At 37.5% G+C, this 10,693-nt stretch overlaps 1 protein-coding gene across 1 annotated transcript in view; it reads left to right on the forward strand.

Annotated features, from left to right (window-relative positions):
- The first annotated feature begins 2,440 nt into the window (after positions 1-2,440).
- The window catches only part of GPR155 (G protein-coupled receptor 155), a 51,494-nt gene continuing 43,241 nt past the window's right edge, over positions 2,441-10,693 (forward strand). The window contains exons 1-2 of the mRNA XM_017856963.1: positions 2,441-2,592; positions 3,588-4,084. Coding sequence (XP_017712452.1) covers positions 3,619-4,084 — 466 coding nt within the window. The 5' untranslated portion in view covers positions 2,441-2,592; positions 3,588-3,618. The remainder of the gene's footprint in view (positions 2,593-3,587; positions 4,085-10,693) is intronic.

Consider the following 10,693-nt stretch of genomic DNA (forward strand, 5'->3'; position numbering starts at 1 on the left):
AATACTTTTTTTTTTTTTTTCTTGAGACGGAGTCTTGCTCTGTTGCCCAGGCTGGAAGACAATGGCAGGATCTCGGCTCACTGCAATCTCTGCCTCCTGGGTTCAAGCGATTCTCCTGCCTCAGCTTCCTGAGTAACTGGGATTACAGGCACCTGCCACCAAGCCCGGCTAATTTTTGTCTTTTTAGTAGAGACAGGGTTTCACCATGCTGGCCAGGCTGGTCTCCAACTCCCGACCTCAGGTGATATGCCCACCTCGGCCTCCCAAAGTGCTGGGATTACAGGTGTGAGTCTCCACGCCCGACCCCCCCGCCCCGCTTTTAAAATTTTCAACGAATTAAAAGTTAATCCTGGACATTGCTACAACTATTTGACCATCACCCTGAGAAAAATGAAGAGCTCTGCCTTCACTGTTAACCATTTACGATCAAACCAAATTAAATTCAACTTGTCTTAATTGTTTGGTATAAAACAAAAACTGATAAATTTGTGACACATCCCATCCCTCTTTTTTTAGTTGGTGGATATTTTACCAGGTATGTTTGAAGAACTAACATGTTTACTTTTTTATCATTGTTAGTAAGACAACAGTTCCTAATAGCAATTGCTGCCATTTCTTGAAGGCCTACTCTGTGATAAGCTGTATATAAAATATTCTATCCACACAATATCTCTCTAAGGAAATCTTTGTTTGAGACAGGGTCTTACTCAGGCTGGCATGCAGTGGTGTGATCATGGCTCACTGCAGAGACCTCCTAGGCTCAGGTGATCCTCCCACCTCAGCCTCCCAGGTAGCTGGGACAACAGGCATGCATGACTGTGCTCAGCTCATTTTTTGTAGAGACTAAGGTTTCACCATGTTGGCCAGGCTGGTCTCAAACTCCTGGGCTCACATAATCCACCTGCCTGGGCCTCCCAAAATGCTGGGATTACAGGTGTGAGCTACTATGCCTGGCCCCTATAGGGAGGTTTTTACTCTCATTTTACAGTTGAGGAAACAAAAGTTTGAAAAGGCTAAGTAACTTATGAGTTGATAAGCTGTAAAGCCCAGAATCTGTTTGACTCTCCACTGAACTTCAACTAGTTTAGTTAAAACTGTTGGTTAAAGAAATTACTGGAATGCCTTGACATGCTTGTGTGGTACAAGTAAGGGATTGTAAGCAGAATGAGTTGTTAATACTCTAGGCACTTTTGAAAGTGAATAGAAAACTGGACTAATTTATCACTTTCTTCTTTAGCACTGCTTTTCCAAGTACACACTTTCTTAAGGGCTCCAAATGTTTAACACCTGTGTTTAATTGTTTACCAGCTCCTTACTTCAAGTATGGGTATTTGTACCAACCGGTAGCTTTCCCAAGATATAATCTGATGCTTATTTGGTAAACTTCAAGTATGTGAGTATTGTAGGTTTCATGTACTATATTGACCACTCCTATCTAATTCTAGTAGAAAAATACTTGTCCTAATCCAGATTAAATATAAGGTTTTTAAATGGTTCGGTTTATACAAGGGTAGCACAGAGAAAATTCTCTTATACCCCTGCCAGGTATCAGTTGTTGGTGATCTCTGGGCTGCCATCTAAGTCTTTTTAACGTGATGTTGATGTTTGAGGACTTAACCTGAGCATTGTAAATTTCCAGAAGCATGAACTTTTTACTTTCTACCGTATGTAAGTCTTTAGATGGTAAACCCAGAGTAATCACTTAGAAATTGGCTATTGTTGGCTGGGTGTGGTGGCTCACACCTGTAATCCCAGCACTTTGGGAGGCTGAGGTGGGTGGATCACCTGAGGCTGGGAGTTTGAGACCAACCTGACCAACATGGAGAAACCCCATCTCTACTAACAATTCAAAATTAGCCGTGCGTGGTGGCGCATGCCTGTAATCCCGGCTACTCGGGAAGGTTAAGGCAGGAGAATCGCTTGAACCCGGGAGGCGGAGGTGGAGGTGAGCCACGATCACGCCACTGCACTCCAGCCTGGGCAACAGGAGCAAAACTCCATCAAAAAAAAAGAAAAAGAAATTGGCAATTGTCATCATTTTAATTTCAAGATACTAATAAAAGCCGATTAGCTTTAGAGTTATCCAGACCTCATGTTCATTGTGTTCCTGGCAGCAAGAGGGAGTCTGATAATTATTGTACTATTCGTTTCTTGAATCTGTTCCATGCTTTAGCATTTTCTGAACCGCTTTAGAACATTTTACAAAACATTTTGTATTTTTCAACATTTCATGAACACCTTTAGACACATTTTGTGTTCTTGGTTCTGTTGCTGTAGTGAAAAACTTGTAATACTTTATCATTCAGAAAACAAAAAATTCTGTCCATAAACTAAATAGTGCCTGAAAGAGAACATTGATCCATGAAAGGGTAAAAGGTTTAACTATAAGTTATTATAGTTATTCATTAAAAAAATATTTTTTTTTCTGTCTCATGTGTGCCAGGTACTGTCCTAGATGTTAAGGACGCAACAGTGGGCAAAAACATGCCTAGTCCCTGCTTCCGTGACACTTGAGTGAACTGAATGTGCAAAGTCCCTGTGGCACAAAGTCCCTGGGGCCAGTGTGTGTGGCTGGTATAGAAGGAACTAAAGGTATATTGGTGGGATGTCATCTTTTTTTTCTCTCTCTCTCTCATATTCTACCAAAAGTTATATTTAACCATCATTAAGTGATTACTCTGTTCCAGATGTGATTTTAAAGACTTCAGTTGAATAATCTCAAGTTCCCATGTGGTAGGTGTTACTGTTATTGCCATTTTACAGGTGAAGAAGGTGAGACACAGAAAAGTTAATTCGTTCAGGTTGGGTGCAGTGGCTCATGCCTGTAATCCCAGCACTGTGGGAGGCCAAGGCAGGCAGATCATCTGAGGTCAGGAGTTCAAAACCAGGCTAGGCAACACGGTGAAACCCTGTCTCTACAAAAATACAAAAATTAGCTGGTTATGGTGGGCACACGAATCACTTGAACCCAGGAGACAGAGGTTGCACTGAGCTGAGATTGCACCACTGCACTCCAGCCTGGGAGACAGAGCAAGACCCTATCTTTAAAAAAAAATTATTGGTTTAAAGTTGATTAGTGGTGCCCTACTATACTCTTCTTCCCATCCTATACTCAAGTATGACCATGGGCTGGAAAGGACTCTGGTCCCTGGGTGACTCCTCAATGCAGCCTTAAGAACTTCTGAAATTTCCAGAGAATTTGGATGCATGGGAACATCCAGTGGAGACTCTGTGGTCCCGAGGCCCTTATCCACCAGGCGGAGCTCAACTGATGGAGAGAATCACTGGAGAGAAGCACAGGGCATCACTGCAGCTCTAATATTTGCAGATCTTATTTTACTTGTGTCTAATACTGAATATAGAACAGCAACATAAATATTTTGAGCTGACCTGCCTTTGAGAGTGAAGCGATTATTGTTAGGAACCCCCCACTTTTTTTCCATTGTATTTTCCCTGATGGTAGTTGAAGAAAGTATGTATATTTATTTGGCCATTTAATAAGTAAATAAATCTAGGTTTGCCAGTGTATTATTTCAACTAGAATTCTTGTTGATGGCCATACTGAATCTTTCTTCCTTTCTTTCCAGAGAGCTGGTTGGAGTTGGAGGGTGAAAGAAAATGAATTCTTTTTCTAATTTACCTGCAGAGAACTTAACCATTGCAGTCAATATGACCAAGACTTTGCCTACAGCTTTAACGCACGGATTTAATTCCACTAATGACCCACCTTCAATGTCAATTACAAGGCTTTTTCCAGCCTTACTGGAATGCTTTGGCATTGTCCTTTGTGGCTACATAGCAGGAAGGGCCAATGTCATAACATCAACACAGGCCAAAGGACTGGGAAATTTTGTCTCTAGATTTGCGCTTCCAGCTTTATTATTCAAAAACATGGTTGTACTTAATTTTTCCAATGTGGATTGGTCCTTTCTATATAGTATCTTAATTGCCAAAGCTTCTGTATTTTTCATTGTATGTGTATTAACCTTATTGGTTGCTAGTCCTGATAGTCGATTTAGCAAAGCTGGACTATTCCCTATTTTTGCTACACAAAGTAATGACTTTGCATTGGGATACCCTATAGGTAAGTTATTTTTTATTTTTCATGTGTTTAAAACATTCAATTTTAATTTAGGCATTTGTTAGTGACAGATTCTTACTCTTATATCTAAGAAGTTTTTCATTTTTTTCTCAAATATGTCTTAGGATGAATCATAGTTTTTCCTAAACTTCAGAGTTTGAGGATCCTTTAAACATCTACCTAAAATAAATGGTCATATTCTAATAACCTTTGTGAATAGTCCTAATTGTATTTTTTTCTTCCCAGTAAGCACATATGAAAGAAGCTTAATTTTTAGAAAGGATTCGATTCTGATTTAAATTATGTTAAAAAAGTAGATTTATGTCTGTATAAAAATAGTTATTAAGCATTTGTGAAAGGAATTTATTTTTCTTACCATCTAGAATACGTATTATTTTATATCAGAAATTGTTCTGGGGCCAGATGCAGTGGCTCACACCTATAATCCCAGCACTTTGGGAGGCCGAGGCGGGCTGATCACTTGAGCCTAGGAGTTCAAGGCCAGCCTGGGCAACAGGGCGAAACCTCATCTCTATAAAAAATAACAACAACAACAAAAAATTAGTCAGCTGCGGTGGCACAGGGCTGTAGTCCCAGCTACCCAAGAGGCTGAGGCAGGAGGATTGCTTGAGCCCAGGAGGCAGAGGTTGCAGTGAGTCAATATTATATCACTGCACTCCAGCCTGGGTGACAGAGTGAGACCCTGTCTCAAATTTTTTAAAAAATTGTTTTTGAGCTTGTTATTCAAAATTTTAATGTATTTTAGTTGCAGTTAATTTCTTGTTTAAGAACAAAAATGGTGAGAGCTTTTTTACCTTTCTAACTTTTCGTTTTTTATGTTTCTAACTCTTTCAGCAGCCTAATTTTATGTTTCTATGCATATATGTTTTCCTAATGAAACAGTAAACATACCAGTTTGGGATATTGACATATCTTGAAAGGAAACCTTCTATATTTCGGAACACTCTGTCACCAAGAAAATGTATACCTAGTAGCTACTTTTGTATATTTTAAATTAAAGTTATATATACTTTGATCATCTATCAAGTATGAGGACCTGAATATTATCGATATATTCATTCATTTATTCATTCATTCATTCATTCACTAATAAGGAACTGTTTCATACCAGTGGCTGTGCTAACCATTGGGATTATAGCTGTGAACAAAGTTATTGCACATATTAAATTTACATTGTAATGGGAGAATAATAAAATTAAAATCATGTCAGGTGGTGACAAGGGCCATAAAAATCAAGTCATGCAGAGGGATAGGAATGTGGAGGTGCTATCTGAGGTAGGGTAGTCAATGAAGGCCTCTCTGATGATATGTCTTCTGAGCAGAGACTTGAGCCTATCGAAGGATACAATTGAAATCTACAATTAACTTTCAAGTTTCTTATCTAGCAGTTTTATCCTCTCCCCTCAAACCCCAACTTATTTCGCTACTGGTACCAAAAAGATTCTATTTAACTATACTTTTCACCTCTGTCTCTACTTTTGACTTTCCTCTATCTTGTTACCGGAAAGAGAGAAACACCTAAGAAGTTAAATAACTGTGAGGAAAGCTGGAGGTTTAAGAGACAGGAAAAACTGGGCTCATAGATAATTGAGCTACAAATAGTCAGAAACTAGATAGGTGTTCCTTTAAGGTTATTGAATTTTAAAAGGAAATAAAGACTTTTGAAAGAAAACAGCAAGGAATTAACATGTTTGTCCATTTCCTCAGGAGAATTAATAAGGTACACTTGTCAAGGTATTTATGGTATAAGGACCATAGAACTGACTCAGTACCATAGTGTTAAATATCTGATAAATATTGCTATATCTTACTTTAGACATAAACTAGAAGTATGTAGTTTCATGCTCCCATAGATTAGTAAGCTGATAATGAAACAGAACTAACATTTGTAACTATATAGTTTACAGAGTACTTTCTTATATACTTATCTCATTTGAGTAAGGCAGACATTATCATCCTCATTTTCAAATAAGGAAACAGGCTTACAGAGATGTAATTATTTTATCCCAGGTCATACAACTAGCAGGTGACTGACACCCAAACCTAGGTCTTCTGGTTGCAAATCCTGGGCATTCTCTTATGCCATGCAGTTACATAATGTGCCAGTTCAATTTTCAGAAGACCCAACCAGCCTTGTAATATACTAGTTTCAGAAAAAAATCAAAGGGTTTTTTCCTCTAAAATATTCTGTAAAATGAGTAGTAGTGGAAAAAGACCTATTAGAATAGTTAATCTATTGTCATATTGAGGCAGACTTTCCAAATAAAAAATGTAATCAGCATTTTATCACTGCTTTTCTTACGTCCCACATTAAATCAGTGAATCTGGTGATAACCATGTTTCTAGCCATGTGCCAGCCCAAATTTCCCTGATGGTTGTTTGTTGATTTCGAGGTATAATTTTGTTTTATGTTTTGTTTTTTTTAATCACAATAATGAAAGCTCTTGTAACATTAAGTTGTAGAATATAACTTTGCTAAAAACCAATATACTAGACAAGTGCTTTTTCATATATCTAGACGTTGGAAGGTGTGGTATAGAACTATTAGGGGTGAGAATCTGCTGCCTGATAAGGTAACTTATTACTGCTGCTGTGCCCATCTGCCTTCTGGCCTTGTTCTTGGTGAACAGAGAAAGAATACTGTGTCCGGAGAGAAGACCTTTCTTTCGTTTCCTGGCCTCTCCAAAGTATTCCCACTCTCTTGCTCACAGATAAGCATCAATCATGGGTTATAAGAAATGTCCTTTTTAAGACTGCATTTGTTTGACATCTCTCCAATTTACAGGTAACACAGGAAATGCTGGCAAGGAATTAATGAATAAAGAAAAAGGGTAGTCACATTTTCTTTCGCTACATACTATGACAACTATAACACTCTATGACATTACATTAAAATGATGTATTTTTACTCCAGTAACAGAATAGTGCATATTGCAACTAAAAAAGAAGGCTGGACATGGTGGCTTATCCCTGTAATCCCAACATTTTGGAAGGCTGAGACGGAGGGATTCCTTACGTCCAGGAGTTTGAGACCATCCTGAACAACATAGTGAAAACCTTGTCTCTACAAGAACAGCAAAATTAGTCAGGTGTGGTGTCACAAGCCTGTAGTTCCAGCTACTTGGGAGGCTGAGGCAGGAGGATCTGTTGAGCTTAGGAGTTCAAGGCTGCAGTGAGCTATGATTACTACTATACTCTAGCCTGGGTGACAGTGAGATCCTGTCTCTAAAAAAATAAAAACAAAAGAAGCTCACTGTGTTTTAGAGCAATTCTTTTCTAAAGTACTTTAAAAAATCCAAGTATGAGAAGAAACTAAGAATCTCCTGTGGCAAAATGTTGATTTCAGCATATCAGAATGGTACCCTGCCTCTGTCATTAAAAGATACTAATAGGGCATAGTTAAGTCCTATAATTTATTCTTCAAACAATGCTGATAGCATAAGTACCCTGACTAATCATAATTATGGTCTAGTGTTTGAACTGTAAACAGAAAGGAAATGAAGCATTTAACTATATGCCATTACATAATAGAATGATCTTGTCTGGGTCTTTGTGTTATATGCTAGGGATTGAAACCCTGCAGGAATCAAAATAGGAAGCACAGTGGGTGGCCAATTTTGTCTCTTAGTTCTTCAAAGCTATATAATAACTCCTCATAATGGGATTCCCCCCGCCCTCCAAGAGCCTTATTTATAAGCATTAATTAATTAGAACTTAAAAGTCGATATAATGATTGTAAACCTAATTTTAGTTACTATGCTATACCATACTGCTTTAGTGTATATTTTTTCAGGTTTGAAAAACCATCTTCAAAAAAAAAGCACTGCTAATTTATAGATAAAGATGTGATGTTAATTATGCAAATGAATGGCAGAAGTAGACTGAAATTCCCATGTTGAACCCTACTCTAGTAATTTAACCTGTATTTATTTAATCACAATTTTTTTGTGTGTTCCCTCTAGACTACACTTCTGCCTTTGTATGCTTGTTCAGCTGACTTAAAATACCTCAATAGTAACCTGCTTTATAAATATTCATAATGTGTAAAATGTAAAAAAAGATACAAAATTTCAGTTAGATTTATTGTACAACATGGTGATGATGGTTAATAACGGCGGATTCTTGAAAATCGCTGAGAGTAGATTTTGTGTTCTCATCAGAAAAAATGATAAATATGTGAGATGCATATTTTTAATTAGCTTGATTTAGTCATTCTATAATGTACACATATTTTAAAACGTACATTATAAATATATATAATTTATATTTGTCAATTAAAAACAAATGTTTTAAAAGTAAAATACAGTTTAAAATGGATTCATTGACAACAATTTGATGTAAAGAGCTGTGTATTAGAAAATACATGTTTACTACATCTGAAACTTTGGGCGTTCATTGACGTGTTCATACAATTCAGCAAGTATTTTCAGATTTTCTCAAGCATTATGCCAGGGACTGTAGGCTATTAAAGTGATGCTTTCAGGGAACTTAGAATTTGTTGAGGTGGCACTACTATGAAACAAAGTACTACAGAATATCAGAGAAGGGGAGATTAATGACATAGGTTGAAGACTTGATGGAAACTGTAGTGCCAGAGACAGGCCTTAAGTAGTAGGTGAGATTTAGGTAAAAAAAGGAGATAGTGAGAAGTTAGGGGGTGACAGTATGAACAGCATAAAGAACTAGTAATTATGAATGTGGTGGTTGTCTGGTATAACTGTTATTAAACTGGCTGATGGAGTCTTTGTGTTAAGAATGGGATGGATAAGTAAGGGGCCAATTGTGGAGACTGGACTTTGAATGTTAAAAGAAAGGTTTTTTTGTGTTTTGGTTTTTTTTTTGAGATGGAGTCTCACTGTGTTGCCCAGGTTGTAGTGCCATGGTGCAGTCTTGACTCACTGCAACCTCCACCTCCCACGTTCAAGCAATTATCCTGCCTCAGCCTCCCAAGTAGCTGGGACTACGGGCATGTGCCACCACACCCAGCTAATTTTTGTATTTTTAGTAGAGACAGGGTTTCACCATGTTGGCCAGGCTCGTCTTGAACTCCTGACCTTGTGATCCGCCTGCCTCGGCCTCCCAAAGTGCTGGGATTACAGGCATGAACCACCACACCAGGCAAAAGAAAGGTTTTGTAGCTGTTCCTGTGGGCAGTGAGAACTGTGAGAAAATCTTCCCTTTTGAAAGTTTAGATTTAGATGGTACTGTTAGCAGTGAATAAAATGGATGAAGAAGGTGGTTGAGAAAATCCAAGAGAATGTTGGCTGGTAAACACATGAAGTAATCTAATTTTGAGATTTCTGACTAATGATTATAGTAGCAATCAAGAGGAGAAAATCCTTCCAAAGAAGGAAAGTATATGGTGAATGGCCAGATATAAAAACTGTTGCTTAAATTTGCACTGAGTTCTTAAAACAATGTAAAGTTCATTATGTGGTGGTGATTAAATGCTAGTGTGCCAGGAAAGTAAATTTCTGGAAAAAGGCATTAATATAAGGGGCTCTGAGTAGATCATAGAACTGTATAGCTGTGTTGTCAAAGGAAAACATGTTATGCATCTTATTGTGGCTGGTTAGGAAAAATTCTGATACTCAGATGAAAATATAAGACTTTTCCAAAATATATGCTCTATTATAAAAACTGAGTGGTAGACAGGTCTGAATATCTTTCTCTTGAGATAAAATATCTCAAGAGAATCAGAAATATAGCTATCTAAAATAGTTATCAAAAGTGCTGCTTTTGTTTAAAAGATGAAGCCTATGAAACCTGAAAGAAAACCACTAACTTATGTAACTAGCATATCTAATTTGGAAATCAGTGGAAAGAACTTATAAAATTTTATGTAATCAAATATTTTTTAGCCACTGCTTCATTTTGGGGATATTATAGATCTTGAATTTACTTAGCTGAGAAAATCGGGATTGAATCTGTTAAAAAATAGGTTTTAGCTTTTAAGAAAAACGTGACCTTCTAAAGGTTATATAATCTAGTTATATAACTTTAATGGGACATGTGCATGACATTAACTGAACTTACATATCCTGAGTAAGTAAACAAGTGTATTTTCCTGCCTGTATCACTTGATCTTGGTGTAAATTGAGAAACCTAATCTTTTACATGTTTTCACATGGTTGCTTCTTTCCTTGTGAGCAATTGTGGCTGTTCTTTTTTATCTTTCTCAACTTCAAATCAATTATAAATCAGCCTTTGTTTGCATTAGATTGTATAATTTCAGGACCCATTGCCAAAATGGCTGGAGACCAGTTTGTTTACTAAAAGGCCCTAAGTTGCTCTAATGAACTCAAGATTAGGTCACCAACCCTCACGTCTACCAAGAAACTGCTAGAAGTCTGATCCCACTCACTCACCTCATGAGATAAAAAAACGCATCTTACTCAGTGGTTAGGTCCTAAAGTCATCTTGTATACTCAAACTGTTGAAAATGCTCACCAAATACAGCACGCATACTTTGTCTATATTGTACCATTTTTCATAAGTGTAACACAGCCAGATTTTTTTAGCCAGCATTGTTTTCAATGAACAGCAGTTGAAATAATTTGTTTGCACTTGGACATGCTATGCGGGGGGGGG

The sequence above is a fragment of the Rhinopithecus bieti genome, unplaced genomic scaffold (assembly GCF_001698545.2).
Source record: "Rhinopithecus bieti isolate Rb0 unplaced genomic scaffold, ASM169854v2 scaffold_43749, whole genome shotgun sequence".
NCBI lineage: Eukaryota > Metazoa > Chordata > Mammalia > Primates > Cercopithecidae > Rhinopithecus > Rhinopithecus bieti.